This window comes from Electrophorus electricus, chromosome 11, assembly GCF_041902795.1.
Source record: "Electrophorus electricus isolate QZ-2024a chromosome 11, ASM4190279v1, whole genome shotgun sequence".
Taxonomy (NCBI): Eukaryota; Metazoa; Chordata; class Actinopteri; order Gymnotiformes; family Gymnotidae; genus Electrophorus; species Electrophorus electricus.
The window spans coordinates 28,140,001-28,157,500 of record NC_137507.1 but is presented as its reverse complement, the minus strand read 5'-3'; the positions used below and the strand labels follow the sequence as shown (position 1 = coordinate 28,157,500).

General features: G+C 43.7%; 3 protein-coding genes across 3 annotated transcripts; 1 reads left to right on the top strand and 2 right to left on the bottom strand.

The window, feature by feature from the left end:
• Window positions 1-1,651: 1,651 nt before the first annotated feature.
• admp (anti-dorsalizing morphogenic protein) lies at window positions 1,652-3,734 on the bottom strand. Its single transcript, XM_027017419.3, has 5 exons — window positions 3,425-3,734; window positions 3,107-3,243; window positions 2,841-2,963; window positions 2,511-2,703; window positions 1,652-2,251 (listed from the first exon to the last, which is right to left on the bottom strand). The coding sequence occupies exons 1-5, from the start codon at window positions 3,732-3,734 to the stop codon at window positions 1,824-1,826; spliced, it is 1,191 nt and encodes a 396-aa protein (XP_026873220.2). The 3' UTR covers window positions 1,652-1,823.
• Window positions 3,735-5,154: 1,420 nt separating this feature from the next.
• pnhd (pinhead) lies at window positions 5,155-8,874 on the bottom strand. Its single transcript, XM_027017444.2, has 7 exons — window positions 8,805-8,874; window positions 8,280-8,375; window positions 7,892-8,031; window positions 7,339-7,615; window positions 6,883-7,064; window positions 5,875-5,933; window positions 5,155-5,396 (listed from the first exon to the last, which is right to left on the bottom strand). Exons 1-7 carry the CDS (start codon window positions 8,857-8,859, stop codon window positions 5,246-5,248), a joined length of 960 nt encoding a protein of 319 aa, XP_026873245.2. The 5' UTR covers window positions 8,860-8,874; the 3' UTR covers window positions 5,155-5,245.
• A 2,424-nt stretch (window positions 8,875-11,298) lies between these two features.
• Window positions 11,299-14,793, top strand: LOC113581932 (serine/threonine-protein kinase NIM1). The gene is given in 5 exon segments (XM_035528097.2): window positions 11,299-11,544; window positions 11,749-12,030; window positions 12,580-12,848; window positions 13,084-13,717; window positions 13,720-14,793. Coding segments are annotated over 5 exon segments (1,341 nt in total). The 5' UTR covers window positions 11,299-11,483; the 3' UTR covers window positions 13,815-14,793.
• The last annotated feature ends 2,707 nt before the right edge of the window (window positions 14,794-17,500 follow it).

Here is a 17,500-nt window from a genome sequence, read left to right as displayed (position 1 = left end):
GTGTTTAGTTGCCATGTATTATGTATTATGTATTGGTAAGTATTACGCATTATGTATGTTTAATTCCTCTGCTGTTTGTGTTATCGTATTTAACATTATATCAACCCAGAATAAATCTGTCTAGTCAGCCTAAAAGATTGGTTACAATTTTTTTCTTGTTACCTTGATATTCTAGCTCATTTGATATTTAAAGTGTTATGGAATAAAAATTAAATGTTTCATATTTATTTTATTAGAAAGTATAATTGTGCATAAAGAAGTTTAACATTTACAAAAGTAATAAAACAATGAAAGAAAAGAGAGTTGGAGCTGAACATGCTTCAAAGATAAGAAATAAAAAATAATTTTAAAAAGGAATAAACTAAGAAAAGCAGAACTGAATAGTAATATCCAGCAAGGCATGATATCCTAGCAGAAGGATTATTGATAATGCAAATATACGTGTTGGAAAAAAAAGATTTTTGTCTGGAAAGCAACAAAACAATGACAAAAAGAATAAAAAAGAATGGCTTCCCTGCCAACACACACACACTCACATATATACACACACACACACATATATACGCGCGCACACACATACACACGCACACATGCGCACACACGCACGCACACACACGCACACACACACACACACACACACACATACACTAAACACACCTCTGAAAGCATACTGTGACATGATTCTTGTGTGAGGGTCATACTGAATTCTAATGCAGTTCACTTTTTTCATGCTAGTGCTGATGAGCTCAATTCAACTTGCATTTAATACTTCAATCATTTCTTCAATTACTACTTCAATCAATTGTTCAATTATTACTTCAATCAATTTTTCAATTAATTCTTCATTTAATACTTCAATTAATTCTTCATTTAATACTTCTATTAATGCTTCATTTTTGCATCACACCACATTTAAATGCAAACTAGTTTTAAAAATTCAGCACTTCACAGGTTGTCATTAATACCGCCGTGTTTTCAAATCATAAAGGGATGCTGTGTGTCTTCAAAACCTCCATATATCTCCTCTGCACTATAGCATCTGCCGTAATATATATATGTTAGCTTCCTCTTTTAGCCATTTTCCCTCATGTGATCTACTACCTTTCTTCCACTGGCACTGAATATGAATGAAAGGATACCTTAATAATAATAATAATAATAATAGTGACATTTTTGTCACCTACTATGCTGGCTAGGATACGTTTTATGAGAAGACAACAAAGTACTTGGGTAAGTCGCTCTGGATATGAACGTCTTCTAAATGCCGAAAATGTCAGAAATGAAATGTCAGTGAAATTGACAGCAGCCCTTGACTGTAGGGCCTCCACATGTTTTAAATGAAACTTTGAATTTGTGTCATTTTTATCAAGTAATCTGAAAGCATATTCATAACTAATTAAATTAAACAGTGACTCAAGAAGGCGTTTTTGTTTAACAATTTATTTATACTTTATAATAGTTCACAACACACAATATACAAATGTACAAGTTTTACAGGGAACAAAATAAAGCTCCTTCATATATTAATTTTTCATATTTACATTTTTTACAAAGTTGTATGAAAAACCGAGTAGCATTTATGGGCAGTCCACCATTTCTATTGTGTTTTAAAGCAGGATTCCAAACACCACCTCTTACTAGTGCTATTGATTTTGCATTGAAGTAGCAAAAATTCACAAAACAAACCTTATAAGGTGTCACTGTTAGCAAACCATGCTGTTAATGTTGCCAGGCAACTGCTTTTCAAGCAGGCATGAAACTACTTCTTGTCTACGTGTCTCTGTTGGGCTTCTCATGCACGTGTTATTTCCAGTATTGGGGTGTCAGTGACATCCACAGCTCCCTGCTACCATGTCGTCGTACTGCTTCAGTACGACGTTCTCGTCGTCGTCGAAGTAGAGGAGGTTGATGGAGAAGAGCTTGTCAGGAACACAGCAGGGCGTCTCCACGGCTTTGCTCAGCTTTAGGGCATTGATGATGGACTGGACGGTGGCATGATTGGTCGGCCTCATGTTCTGTCCCAAGGGGAAGGGACAGAAGCCCTTGCAGTGGTAGGCGTTGTAGCCACGAGGAGACACGATCCACCCGGACCAGCCGATCTCCTCGAAGTCGACGTAGAGCGGCATCCGCTGGCACGGGAGCTTCTCGGGGAGATCATCGTAGTCGAGGGAGCGCGTGTGACGACGCTCCGAGGACGGCAGGGTCAGGCTGGGGAGAGGAAGGCTGGGACCTGCTGAGGAATCCTCAGGCCCTGGGGAAGAAAAGGACTTCAGGTTAGAGGAAACTGGGTCTGTGGGAAACGTCTTGCCGGAATCACCTTAACCTTCCCGATCCGTTCGTTAAAACCGCTTACACGCCACGGATTAGGTTCTCGTCCCTCGCTCTTGTAACTACGATACTTTTCGCGTTCGCTTTAGTGTAGCTACTGAAACATTCACAGTCATTACCGCGTAGTGTGCATTAGGATTCGATAATTAAACAAGCAGAGGGCGTAAAGGAGGGGGGTGTACTTCTCTGAGCGGTCTCCGGTGAAGTGGCACGTCTGCTGTCGTCGGTGAAGAGCACCATCATGGGTTGTTTGCTGTGGTGGTGGCTCTGACCCGATGCGAATCGCACGGGCTTCAGGTCCGTCGCGGAACCCAGAGGCTGAACCGAAACCATCAAACTGAGGTCGCTGCGCTCATCCAGCATCCAGGTGCGTACCTACACAGCACGTCCAGCAATAATGCGCAAAGATTCACCTTTACGAAACATACTTATAATAAAGACATTCTAATTCTGGTCTCAGTATGTGAAAAAAATCAAATAAAAGTGAAAAACGACAGTTTTGTTAAACTCACAGCTTGTGTGATGGTAAAAACCTCCCAACCATTGGAGTGTATGGGAATAAGCCTTGAAGATACGAGTTTCTTGCCCTGAGGGTTGTCCGTTTTGCTGCCATCAACAACCTGAAAGATACTGACCTGTGCACAAAAACAGGAGGGAGCCATTTCTATGCTTGCTGTCGGCCCTTTTATTTCCTGGCGCGATGTCGTGTCGTGCGCCACCTAGCAGGCCAGTGAAAACTCTGATCCGGTAACTGTGTTTTGGCAGGACGAGGTCTTACCTGGCAGAAATGATGCCTGTTGAACGTTAGTGCTTCCTGCGCCCTCAGTTTGAAAAGGTGGAGCTCCGCTGTGAGGACCTTTTCGCTTCTTGCCACGGACGACAAATTGAATAAAAATTCGATTTGTTCACTATGCACTGTTGAGTAAAACATAAACCGGAATTAGCGCCGATTGTGTACTATTCCGCGTTTAGCATACGCACCATCTAACCCATGTGAGAAGGAAACTGTTTAGATCTCGAAATAAGCAGTAACTAATACCAACTCAAACCATACTGACTGAAACAGAAAGCTGCTCATGTTAACGTCGTGTCTTACGTTTGTCGAAGAAACTGCGGACGGTGTTTCCCTGCAGTACCGTGGGGTCTTTGGTGACTCCGTCCACATCCGCCACTGTGTTGTACAGGTCCAGCATGTACTGGGGAGGCTGTTTGTGCCCGCGGACCAGAGACGCGGGGAGATCCTCCATGCCGAAGACTTCCAAGAGCCTTTTAATAGCTGCAGAGCGGACTTCCTTCGAGTCATTTTCTGTCTTAAACTGGTTTTCTAAATGGTTAGGGGATGGCCTAGGGTTGCCAGGACTTACAAGAGCGATCAGGAGCAACGCCACGGTCAGCATCTTGGTCATACCTGTATCCGATGCTCTGGACGCTCGTGTTCAGGGAGGTTACACCTGGCAGAGGCAACGGACTGAGCACCTTCTGGCCGGTACCACTTTATATGAGACCGGCCCGCGGTGTCTGAGTCTTCGGTAAACAGTGACAAAGAGGTGCTATTTGCTCGCAAATGTAAGTCAATGATCGCCGAGTGTAACGCAGAAGGTAATGGCGGTGTTAACAAGGTGTGAGTTCGAGTGATGATTTAGTCTGCCGGGTTCCTCGGATGCAAGAGCAAAGGAATTTATCTTGAGAACGTAGACATTCATTTAGAAAGGACTTCAAAAGGTCCCAAAGAAGGTTTATCAGTGTAAAGGGTGGGGAAAGGCCGTGTTTTTAATAAGAGCTCCATATACGCTGGAGATGGAGCAGACTGGGAGGAAGAGTTAGGAAGTTTGCACTCCGCAGGTGGTTAACGTCGTTAAGAATGGATCCATTAATGTAGACAAACGAGGAGGATTTGATACAACAGGAACAATTACCTTCTCAAAGCAAATGCACACAACACAACACCTGCTCAAACAAAGTCAACTCCACGTAGTTAACGAGCAGATGTTAAGAGCAGTTAGTTTAGGTTGAGCCTCTGTAATCAACCCATTCATTAGTGTCAGGCTCCGTTCATTTGAACCGACTGTTATCATGCACCGTTAATGAAAACAAGTTCTTTCCTCTCTAGTATAAACTGTCTACTAACATATAAACGCTTCGAAAATCTAACACTTTAATTCACTTATCGCTCGTTTCTTATTTCTCTGGGACTGTCCTGCTTGTTTAGAAATGTCACCATGTGGGAAATAGATTCACTATTGTTAATCTTAACAGAGGAAACCTTTGTTTTCCTTCGCTCGCACAGGCAGGTTTTATGGCCAACACTTGCAAGTTAAAGTGGGCCTCCACGCAGCGCAGGTGCTGCTGATGTCTGCTGATGTCCTCTCAGTCTGCAAACACGATATTCACCTGCACAAATATCATCGCTCCTTAGAGCGTCATAATGGCTTCCTCGCGCCAGGCTATCGTAAGTCGCGCGCAGCTGTTATATGCCCCGGGCCCACACGCGCAGACAACACATAGACCTGCGCGTGAAAGCTCGTGGCTTCTTCTAAAAGACGTTTCATAGCGGCCAAACAAGTACGTGGCTTAAGAGCAGATTTGTTAAGAAAATGACAAAATAAAAATTTTAAGTGATGAGAAAAATCTTAGTGCGCTCCTTGTGTGTGTGCGTGCGTCTGTGCGTGTGTGTGTGTGTGTGTGTGTGTGTGCGCGCGCACGCGTTAGACATTTTAAAACACTTAATAAAATAAAGGACTCAATTAATGACATCATTGTATTTGTACAAATTATCTTTACATATTTTACATATATTACATCCACAGCTGAGACATGTCAGTTGAATATAAGAGACATATTTGTCCTCGACGAGCATGTGACATGTCTCCGTCACATCGCTGTAGTTATTGCGCACTCCCAGTAGAGGTCGCTGTGGCTAGGACTGGCAGAGGCACGACGTGATGGCCAGTACGGTGCGGATTTGGCCACGCTGATTCAGAAACGTGTGGCTCGCGTAGCTTTGCGGGACGCACGCGCTCCCTTGGCCTTCTGCCCACAGCAAACACTCGGCTGTACCGGACGCACTCCTGCGAAACAGTGCAAGCAAGTCTGAACACTGATTCTTAGTGCAGCCACGAAGTCTGAATGTCTAGTTAGCGGACTTAGATTGATTTATAACAGCAAGATTAGTGTAAAATTCAGGGGGGGGGGGGGGGGGGGGAAACATTATTCTGGTGTTTTGATAGACATTTGACAATGTTTTCACCATATGGAGTAGATGCGTTAATGAAGCTGAAATGTCAGTAAAAAAGTAGCCAGTGAACCAAGTAGATGCATTATGAGCTACAGAATTGGCACCATTGGCACCAACTCAAAGTTTCATTTCTCACAGAAGAACGCTACCCTTGAATAAGATTAAATTATCGGGACAAACTTTATCCAGATGAGTGTTTTAATGTCTTTCTCAAAGTTTTCAGACTGATCAAAGTGAAATGCAAATGTTTCGTGAACTGTGTGTGTGTGTGTTTTCTCTGTCTTTGTTACACTGGCTGTTTTGAAGCGTACCTGAGAAGACAGTGGCTTCCTGAAGTGCAGCTTCCCAAACATCTCCCCACATCTATTTCCTGCAAGAAAATTAGCAACACAAGAGAGAGGAGCAGTCATCTCACCACCAGCTACCAGCCAACAGCAGACCCCAGGGTGGGGGATGGGGGTTTCTTCTTTCCATGCTAAATGCTTTGATTTGGCACCTGCTGGGGCTCTGTGTGATCTGTTCCTCACACCTCCTTTGCAACAGATGGTCACCATTTCCCTCCCTTGACTCAAATACGCAAATTCTTGACTTTCACAATCCAAATGATACTTGATGGAAAATGAGGCCATGTGGGCACATGGTGTCAGTAAATCAATAAATCTATAAATCTATGGGGGTTTTAACAATGCAAAAACAATTAGTGTCATTTTAGGAAAGGATCACACAACAGGTACACAAGCTTTATTTTTGTTATTTATTCATTAACTTATTTATTTAGACTTTATTTGGATGATGCATAAAGTTACTACATTTTGTCTCGTATGTCTCGTGGTGTCTCAGCACTAAAAGTGTTCTTTAATTATAAATGAGTGACATCAGTCTCTCATTATGCATAATTTGGGGGTTAAAAGGAAGATGTGGATTGGGTTAAGGGAAACGGATCATCAATTTGACCCTTTTTTTGTCTGGCAAATGGAGATCACTTATTAGTCATGGCTGACACCACATGGAAATGACTAATTTCCTTCTTAACTGCAGACTCATGACCCTTGCTTTTATACTCCCAGATTTTTAAAAAAAGACAAAATGTTTATGTTTTATGGATGTAAATTATTTACTGATCTCATCTACAAGGTGTGTTGAGAAATTGGCTACTTATAATAACAATCATTTGTTGATATTAGAAATGCCAGTGGCTTACCTTTAGCAGTAACTAAATATCTGCACCCATTTACACCCAGTCATCCCTGTATCTAATATTCATGGATCATTTGAAGCCTTTTGGCTGGCAAGGTGTTTTTTAGTCTGTGAAAACCAACCTTCAGGGTTTCTTCCCTGAGTCCGTCGGCGTTGTATGACATCTCATAGTGATATTCCACGTAAGGGACTCTGTAGCATCCTTCTTTCACGTCACACCCCACCACGGTCTGAATGAGCTCCACTTTGTTTGGCGTGTCCACAACAGTGGAGTCAAATTTAGTGGGCACGCAGGAAAACCCCTCTGTGAAGAACCAAATCACAGTCTTTCAGTTAAACCAGCCTCGTTTATCATGACAGAAACAACTGTGACGAACAATTACAATATAAATGTTCTGTCTTCGCATTTCTCAGATTGCAACTATTTGAATATAGAACTGGTATTATAGAAATTATAGAAACAGGGACCGAGATTTAAGGAATATATTATTTATGCGATTAATATTTAGACGAATGAAATTACCGTTAAAATGTCTTTGAAAAGTTGCTGTAGGCATTTTTAACAGTATTTTTCTTACCTAGTTCACCTTTTGACCCTACACATTTCCCAACATCAACGACGGTCTCATACGGGGTTTCATAAAAGTACGTCTTGAGCGAGGGCGCGCGGATGCACCTCGTGACCTTTGCCTCGCAGTGACACTCTTCTATCACTTCGACCTCGCGCACACCGTCAAAAAGCATAACTTTGTCCACGCGCATGCCGGTAGGCTCGCAGGTTGAGCTCGCGCCGCATGACGGCACATTTCCCACGGTACTCGCGGACTCTCGATGGGGCGATCCCAGTAGTCGCGTCTGTTGAACAAGGGACACTATAATTCAGGAACCAAAATTTGGCCTGTGCTAATTCCACATATTATAACTGGATATCATAATGTAATAACATAACTGATATACTGTCAAAATATTGCAGTACTTTTAAATATGTACTAGGGTGTGAAGTAACTTATTCAACCTTCAGCTTGCTTGTTTGTCTGTCTGGTGGTTTGTTATTTCACTTGTATTGTGGCCAGTAGTGGTGTACAGCAGCTTGCTTTAATGTGGTATATTAGTGCTTTATTTCTGACTTACCTTTCTGTCTTTCAGGTAGTCCAGCATGGAGGAAGTTCTCGAGTAGCTCTGCACCCTGGCCTCAAAGGCAATTGGCTGCGACTGGCTGCAGTGAGTCCTGCACATACCCACGTCCATGTTTATGGGACTGCCTAGGATATCTGAGTTACAGCACAGGGGAAACAACCTTCAATCTTCAAACAGCCTGTCAATAAATCTTCCTCGGATTGTTACATTTAGAAATCGCAGAAGCTAGATATCATTCGCATTTTTCTTTTTTCTTTTTCTTTTTTTTTCGCTTCTTTGTTGGTTGGTCGGTTTCTTTTGGCTAAATATTTGTACCGAAGCAGTTATTTCTAGTCAGGACTGAAAGGGGGCGCCATGGCGTTGAACCAGTCCTGTCCTTTACCTTGTCCTATGTAGAGGAAGTGACTTTGTCTTCTACAGCAGGCTCTCTCTGCAAACAGGTTCCTTGACTCTGTGTGCTGGTTCAATACTGCCATAACTGTGAGACACACAAAAACACACGCAGTACACTCAGTACAGGACGACACGAAGGCAATAAAACAGCACAGTGAATGAGCAAAATTCTTATTTGTCATGTTTGGTCAGCAGTAGGCATTTACATTTTGGACAGACAAGACATGAAATATCATCCCTTAGTGTTTGCTTTGTAATAGTACAGTTTCACTATTTTCTCTGTGCAACCACAATGACCCACTGACACAAATAACAGGATTTGTTTCTTATTTGTTCATTTGTACATAAAACATTTGCTTCTAATACTAACGACACTATACAATTTTAAGGACCATTTCGGTTTAATATACTGCTCAAGTCCTTGAGATATAAGGGCAGGCAAACTGTGACTCTTTCACTGGCGGGTTTGTGTAGATGCTGTGTGAACAGAGGGAATGAAAAGAGTGCTACTTACAGCTCAGATGGCACACGCAGAGAAGGAGAAAAACACACGATGGCAACACATCCATGGTGACACTTCTGAGCATCGCACACATAAATGCCCACCCGGCTTCCCCTGCGTCTCTGCCGACTGTCACCGCTGTGCAACCCGCAAGGGAATATTTATAAGTGCCTGAGCCCCGCTCCCAGATGTGGCGGACTGAAGGTTCCCAACTGGTGCTGATTTAAAGCGGTGACGAATAATCAAATTTCCATTATTCTAATGCCTGCTGCTGGGCGGAGGCCACATCAAAGGGAATCCCACCCCCCAGACACCTGCGGCTCTTGTCACCTTCGAGGACGAGCCCCCTTGTTCTGGGTCGCGGGATCTCGGCAGGTCGGCGTGTCGCCCGGGTCGTACCCTCTCCCTGATTAACTTCTTAAGGGGTTTTTTGGCTCTAAGCGCCTCTCATTGAGGGGTATTATTCCTCCTTTATCTCGGGAGGAAGGTGTTTAGCACCTCTGCTTCAACCAAAACAGGGGCAGTCACTAGTAAAGCAAGCCCAGCAAAGCCCCCCCACCCACCCACCAACCGAGGACTACAACACCTTGGTGTTTATTCTGCACGAGCCAAATGGCGTGGGAGAAAGCGGTCAAAGCAGCACACGCACACACACACACATCCACACCCCCCCACACACACACTTCTCTGCGCAAAGGATAGATGATAGGATGACCCAAAGCAGAGAAGAATGTTATTGGAGATACTCACAGGCATTTTTACTTTGCTTTGATAGCACTCTCATCTTAGACAGACACTGACTTTACAGTTTCTTCTTCTGGTTACGCGTTTTCACCAAAGGCCAGACGCTTCCTCCATTTTGTCATGTGCCTGTTATTATGCTCCAGCTGATTGATGAATCTGTCTGATTAATGACGTGAAGTGCTAGTGAACACATGTACGTATGACACACGTTTCCTGGATGATGCAGAATGACGGTAGCTCAGCCCAGTCCTGCTTCTCCTGCCTGTGTATTCAGGACCTCTTTGATGTCCTGTCTTCCTGAGCCATTTCCACCCCTCTCATTTTAATCAGTGATCTTCAGTTACACCTTTAACACACACACACACACACACTCAGCACACTGATCACAGCTTTTTATCTTTGATCAAGGAGCACCTAAATGACACTTAGTCAGCTAATCATTAGCAGTCTGGATCTCGCATTCATGACTGTTGGAAGTCATTGGTTTATCTTCCACGGAGATTTACTATGATCCTGACAGGACTACTAAAGACAGTAATAACCACAGCCATTAATTACATGTGTTGAACATATACGGTAAACAATGTGATCAGATCAGAAGGTGAGACTTCCTTGCTTTGGAATTTCAGGAACAGCTGTTTGTCATGCCTGGTCTGGTCATAAAACACATGACCCAAAAACTTTCCACGAGGACAGAACAAGGGGCACACTGAGCCGAGAGATTTGGGAACGCTTGGCCACATTATCACTGTGCCTTTAATAAATGAGTAATGTTCCAGATTCATGTAGGAAACCTCAGATGAGCATGCACTAAATGTCTGAGTGGCAAATCTTTGTTCGGTGTGTTGAGAATGAGTCCCGCTTACTGGGTCTACATGTCATCCTATTTTCATGTCACATCATGTCCTCTCATTGTGTCCTACTGGACATCATAAGCTCTTAAGCAAGCAACCCTGCAGTTAGCATGCTAGTTGTGGCTGGAGACACTTTGCCATTACTTGTGGGGACATAGAGCCAAGTTACTTAGTTAATAACCAAGATATCCTAGTAGTAGACTGCAAAGTATGAGAGGGATAAGTGAACTGCCTGCAGGATCCAGTGGAGTGATCGATTCCAGTGGAACGTGGTGGTGAGTTGGAGCTGTACAGGTATGTGAGCACACATCTCTCACTCCTCTCTCTGAGCCTGCAAGGTTATCTGTGAGTCACGTGCCTGGATGTCCTCACTGGTACACAAAGTGCTGACTCCAAACATTTCATGAGATCTTAGCCTTGTGTGTGTGTGTGTGTGTGTGTGTGTGGAGAGAGAGTGAGAGGTGTATCTGTAATTGTCCCGTCTCCCTCGATTTCATGTAGATTCATCCTTCACCTGACTGAGGTGAAACTGGGCCCAGCTCTTTAGAGCAGCCCTGTACCATAACGCACATCTTCTGTTTCTGCTGTTGTTTATTTATTGTAATTTTTAAATGAGACCCCTAAAACTGAACCCTTAAATGAATCCTCAGACAGACACATACCCACCCAAAGACACACACACACACACACACACACACACACACACACACACACTCAGTGGTTTAATAACCGATCTCAGTGACCTGCCGGTACACAGTGAGAACCTATAATCTCATCATTGCCTGTGTGAATGATTGACAGGTGTGTGGGTCAGTGGGTCTGGCCACTGGATTAGCCAGGCTTGATACGGTAGAGGCAGCTAAGCGGGGCAGCAGTCTGGAATTAAGTGAGCGAGTGTGTGTGGCGAGTCAGTGTGTGTCGCTCTGAAGTGGGTGCTGGATGCTCTCAAGGACTGCAAGAACATTCGGGGCTGTGAATACACCAAACGATCTGGATTATCACAAAGACGAGAGCTGGATTTGAATAGCGGACTGCCAGGTCTATTGACTGGAATAGCGGACTGCCAGGTCTAAGGGAACCAAGTAAGCTTGCCATGGTCCCGAACAGGAATGTGTACGGAAAACCAAAGAAAAGTGGGAAAGGACAGTCACTAGGTAAGCACGAAAAATAGAACAGAATTTCTTATGAATGCCAAAATTACTTTTTAATGGGTCTTAATGAGAATGACCATCTCACTTTTATAATGAATAGTTACTACTATATGTGTTTTCTGCACCTCTCTCATTCACTCTCTTTCTCCCTCTCACCCTCTCTCTCTCTCCCTCTCTCTCTCTCCCTCCTTCGCCATACCCCTCCAGGGTGGGCAGCTCATCAGACAGCGAGTCACAGGGGCCGCGCTACCCAGCATGCCTGGCGGGAGGTGTCCCTCCCCGAGGAGGTGGGAGAAGAGAGATCCGAGCCCCGGGAAGTGCAGGCCAAGTGCACGCCGCTTGAGGTCGCCGTGCATGACCTTGCTCACTGCGAGAGGGTGGTCAGGGACCTCACTTTCGGCAGGCGCATCGGCTTCTATCAGCTGCGTCACAACATCGGCAACGGGAACTTCTCCCAAGTCAGACTCGGCATCCATGACCTCACCAAAGGTGAGATTAGATCAAATGAGAACAGATTTTTTTTTTTTTAAGTGACGAGATCAGATAAAAACTGGAATCTTCGTCTTCTGTTTTGAGCATAATGATGTCAGCGTGTTCTCCCACATGAACTGCTCAGCCTGAGGAAGCAGAACTAGGTTAATCCTCATGTCACAAGGGCTCCGACAGTCTCGCTTATGCTTTGAATGACCTTTCCTGCAAATCCCGCTGGGAAAGGTCTTTAGGCAAAGACGCCAACAGCTCATATCGATGACATAAAAAGAAAATGATCATTTTAAATTGGTGGAAATAATGTGTTATTATTTCTCTTTATTGTTTATAGGTTTCCTGTTCTCTTTTTTGGGGCTGCCACAGATATTCTACTAAATTCAAATATTCCATTGCACATGTCTACTGCTTTCATCATATTCTCTCTCTCTCTCTCCCTCTCTCTCTCTCTCTCTCTCTCTCTCTCTCTGCCTTTTTATTTCTTTGTCATGTTTTTTTTTTTTTTACCCATTATTTATATCTATTCTTTAAATCTCCTTCCACTTCTCCAAGAGCAAGTCGCCGTCAAAATCCTGGACAAAGTGCATCTGGACAAACACTCACAGCGACTATTCTCTGCTGAGGTCAGCTGCATGGAGAAACTGTCCCATCCCAATGTTGTGCGTCTGTACGAGGTAGTGGAGACCTTCAGACGCCTGTACCTGGTGATGGAGTACGCCTCTGGTGGAGAGCTATACTCCAGTATCTCCAGCAGGGGGCGAATGTCTGATGCTGAGAGTAGGCTGGTGTTCTCTCAGATCCTGTCCGCAGTCAGGTACATGGTGAGTGTCGCCAGAGACCTGAAATCGGATTCGTGTTATTCAATATATAAATATCCACAGCAGTTAGGAAGAAAGGCTCTGGATGAGTGATTGTTATGTGGATTCAGAAGCACTTTATCTGCCCCAGATCCTTGGAAGATCTGAACTTGGGGGGTTAGATACAGGCCTTATGCAGTTTCCTTTGATAGAAACGTTCATATTTGGATAACAGTCTCTGTGCTGTCCACACTCTCAGCATGACACTAACATCATCCACCGGGACCTGAAGGCCCAGAACGTGTTCTACGGCGCCGGCCATGTGGTCAAGGTGGGCGACTTTAGCTTCAGTGCTGAGGTCAGGCCCGACGAGGTGCTCTCCACCTTCTGCGGCTCTCTGCCCTACGCCGCTCCCGAGCTCTTCCGGGACGAGGCCTACGTAGGGTCGTTCGTGGACCTCTGGGCGTTGGGCGTGCTCCTGTACTTCATGGTGACCGCCTCGTTCCCCTTCAATGGCCCAGACCTGCCTAAGCTGCGAACAAGCGTGCTCCAGGGCACCTACGCCATGCCCTCCTACGTGCCCGAGCCATGCCGGAGGGTCATCGAGGGCCTCTTGACCCTGGAGCCTGCCCAGCGATCCCCTATCGCCCGGGTCATGGCCAGCGGCTGGCTGGGTGGCATCAGGTACCCGCTCCCATACCCCCCGGCACCCCCCACACCTGCGCACCTGGCGGCTCCGGCGGCGGAGCTCTGCGCCCGAGAGCGTGCAGTAAAGGAGGTACTGGAGGAGCTAGGGATCACCGAGGAGCACCTGAAGAACCACTCACAGCTGGACTGCCGGAGTCCTTTAACCGGAGCGTATCGCATTCTCCTGCACCGCATCCAGAAGAGGAGCGCAGCGGCCTCCGCCCGGAGCGCTTCTATCCCAGCCAACAGCACTGGTCCCACCCAACCTCTGCCTTCCACTTAGCATTGTGCTCCATCCTCTGACAGACTACACCCTGATCAGACCGCAGTGCAGGAAAGGAGAGTGCCATGCACCACTTATTATTACTTCATCACATTTGAACTGTCAAAGCCGAACAGAAGAGGCTGAACTGAACACTGAGTAAAATCTCGGCCTAGGTTCTGTGGCAACGTTTTTTCATCCTGCCCAGAAAATTCAGATATAAGGACTGGTGCTGAAAAATACTGACAACCCATTACAAGCAAACTAAGTGAGTTAAACAATACCTCTGACAGTCATTTGTTTATAATTAGTCCTGTAAAAGACTTTCAGCCAGCCAAATAATTGTTTCTCAGTGACCTAGATGAGTCATTCTGAGACCAGGCCAACGCCCACATGCCTTAGATGCCTTTTATAGGATATTACAGCTGTACCTTCATTGAAGTCCATGTTTCCCCCACTGTTTAGGTTTCATTCGCATCACTTCCATAAAAGTTTTTTTTAGCTTTTGTGTCTTTTAATTACATTTAAAATTTGTTTTACGTTAAAGACATGTTTATGTGCTGTTGTGATCTGATGAAATGCATTATCATTATCATTCATGTGTCTTTCTGATATTTGGTGATCTTGTTACTTAATAATAGGGCTACACTATAAAAATTATTATCCTAAAAATATTTATAAGATTTGTCACATCTATATTGTTCAAAAGCAGCACAGCAAAGATGAAATGCTTAAAGCAGACCAAATGTGATTATTATCATGGAGGTTTTGCTCACCTCCCCTGAGTCATGTGCTCACACCTGCACACACCTGCACCTCGTTCCTCTAAACATATATAAACCCGTGGCAAAGTGTGCAGAGTGTTGCTCGTTGTTGACGTAGTGTGTTAATGCTCTTTTCGTCATTGTTAAAATTTTGCTTGTTCATTGTGTTTAATGTCAATCGTTACATGTTTATGTTGATCGTTTGTAATACATGTAAGTGTCGTTGTCATTTATGTAAATAAACGTATGTCCCAGACGTTGGAGTTTGTGCGTCCTGCCCCTCGGCCTGTGGCATTCGGGCCACCACGTGTTACGGGTCTGATATTAAACAATATATTATTTGTATTCTTTGCTTTTCTGTTTATTAGTCAATATGCCAAAGGTAAGAATTTTAAAAATACTATTTTCTTTTTGTACACAAATTTTGCATTTTATTGTCAACTTCTGACAGACCAAGTAACCTCAACTAGCACAAATTGTGTATCTATATTCAGTATGTAACATAATATTCAGTTTTGGAGTATTAAGAAAACATTAAGATAATCTGATAAGAAAGAAATCTTTGTTTGTACCTGCAGAGAGCAGCATGTGGTTGATTGAAACCTTTTTATACCGAGAAACAAGAAGTGTAGACATGAAAAAAGCATAACCACAGTCAGTATTCAGTTGTGTTTGTGATGAGAAATACATATTTTTGATAAATTGACCTTATTTCCATATTTCAAGTCACTGAAAGAACAAAGGTCAGCAAAATTGCAGGCAGATTTTAAAAAGGTGATTTGCAAGTTGGTGTGTTTTACAAATTCATTTGTTGACACGTTTAGATCACATGTATCCGATGGTAAAGGCAGGCGTTCAGTGAGGAAGAGGTTTTTTGGAAATGGTGCACGTGTTATCAGAACGTTTTCAGACTTGTTGGCTTTTGTGTGAATTGATGTTTGATCTCAGCCAACATTCATTTCAGGAATGGACAAAGCTGTCAGAGAGAATGTGCCATTATTCACACCTCTTTTATTCTTTTATTTATTTTAATTATTGGAACTTGCACATTTAATTTAATTTAATTGCACATTTAAGAGTCTGAATTACAGTCATTGGTTCAACCTCTCCCATTTCAGTTTTTTTAATATTGTCTCTACACAAATACACCAGTAGAAAAGTACAGTATACTATGTATGTGACAAATAAAACTTCGAAACTAGAAACTTTGAAGTATAATTAGGAAGCTTCATAACACTTCACAGTACAATTATAGCATTACAGTGTAATGGATCAAAATAACACTTTGTATTTGCATAATGTGATTATTCAACGTGTAGAAAGTAAGCATGGATGTGGTATCAATGCTCGGCCACAGACTGGCGCACAGTATATTGCATAGTGATTAAAGGTGTAATCACAGTGTAACAGCAGTGGTGTCATGTGAAGTGTCAGCCTTTACACGGATCTTAACCTGCAGATAAAAGTCACCAAGTAATGACAGTACTGTGCGAAGTTTTCAGAAACACAAACTGTGCAACAGTGTCTGAATGTCAAACAGTCAGGCATAATATGCAGTAATAGTTGGGACAGAACGATGCAGCTATACACGAATATGTGGATGTATACAAACATACAGTAGTGGCATCGTAATGGGAAATGCATGGATCGAAGCCCGGGTTAACACGACTAGTCTGCAAATCTGTAGCGCTCTCTAAACAGCGTCCCAGCATGCTCTCATACTCTCCCTCTGCTCTCAGATCTCCTCTCTGGAGTCCTATTAAAGGATGCCAGGCGGCTTGAAGATCTGCTGAGGATTGGAGAGGAGCCTTGATTGCGAAAGTGGAAACCATGGAACAGACACAAACAACACAGTTAACACACACACAGACTGTCTGTATCGTCTTTCGGAGAAATCTTCTCAAGGATCTAGACATATGGTGCTGTCCAAAATCACTGGCACTCCTGGCAAACGAACAAAAGTGGCTATATACTGTCCTATACTGAAAACATGATCTGACTATGCGAATACGATACTCGAGAGTTGGAAAGACACTCGAAAAGACAGCAATTGCGGATGCATTCTTGCTAGAGCAACAGTATGCAATGTGTAACCAGCGTTGGCTGTAGGTCCAGAGTGTCAACTCGTAACCTGTAGGGCCATGGGGCAGTAGGAATAATGACATGTGCTGGTGTACTGGTGTACTGGTGTGCTGGTGTACTGGTCTAGAGTGTCACTTACTCTTAATAAAACTAGTGTGTGTGGCAGTGGAGCATGGAGAGACCATATTCCAGGTCAGAACTATTAAACTGCTGTATTGGATAATGAACATAAAACACAAGGGCACCTGCCGTCTATCCCAGCAAAACAAAGAAGAAAAAAACCCAGTTCTCAACTGGCCTGGTGATGTCTGATGCTGAGCTTTATGTCTGGCTCCGCCCTCATGGGCCACTCTAACTTCCCATTGGCTACATTGATGGCATGCCAATAACATATGGGGGGGGAAAACAAAATAAAAGCTCCAAACCCAAAAGACAAATAAAACCGGAAACTACATATAAAAACTTACACTCTGACATGTTATATTAAAATTTCAGTTATTTGTTTGCAATTGTGATACAGTTGTCTCTCTAGATTTTTCAGATGCATGTGAAAGGGGAAAAAAATTTAAATTAAGACGCTTGCAGATCAAAAATAGACAAGTCAGATGTATTCAGAGAGGACTGATCCAAAGTTGTAGTTATTATACATGAATGGACGAGAAACCAAAGAACTCAAAAACAGTACAAATGGGACAAGCACGGGTCAGCAAAATGTGAGTCCAGAGTATACAAAAACACAGATCAGTCCAACTAAACAATCCAGAGGGGGATCAGGCACAGGGAATAACCAGAAGCCAAAACAGGTCGGCGACCAGAGCTACAAGCACAGTACCCACAAAGGACACTATATAGCAATACTTTACAACAGGTAAACACAAACA

Coding starts and splice junctions, on each gene's coding strand:
- pnhd (XM_027017444.2), bottom strand. CDS start 8,859: ATGGATGTGTTGCCATCGTGTGTTTTTCTCCTTCTCTGCGTGTGCCAT. Junction 7,616..7,891: donor ACTACCTGAAAGACAGAAAG/GTAAGTCAGAAA, acceptor CTTGTTCAACAG/ACGCGACTACTGGGATCGCC. Junction 5,397..5,874: donor GGAAGCCACTGTCTTCTCAG/GTACGCTTCAAA, acceptor ACTGTTTCGCAG/GAGTGCGTCCGGTACAGCCG.
- admp (XM_027017419.3), bottom strand. CDS start 3,734: ATGACCAAGATGCTGACCGTGGCGTTGCTCCTGATCGCTCTTGTAAGT. Junction 3,244..3,424: donor CCGCAGTTTCTTCGACAAAC/GTAAGACACGAC, acceptor TTTACTCAACAG/TGCATAGTGAACAAATCGAA. Junction 2,964..3,106: donor ACAGGCATCATTTCTGCCAG/GTAAGACCTCGT, acceptor TTTTGTGCACAG/GTCAGTATCTTTCAGGTTGT.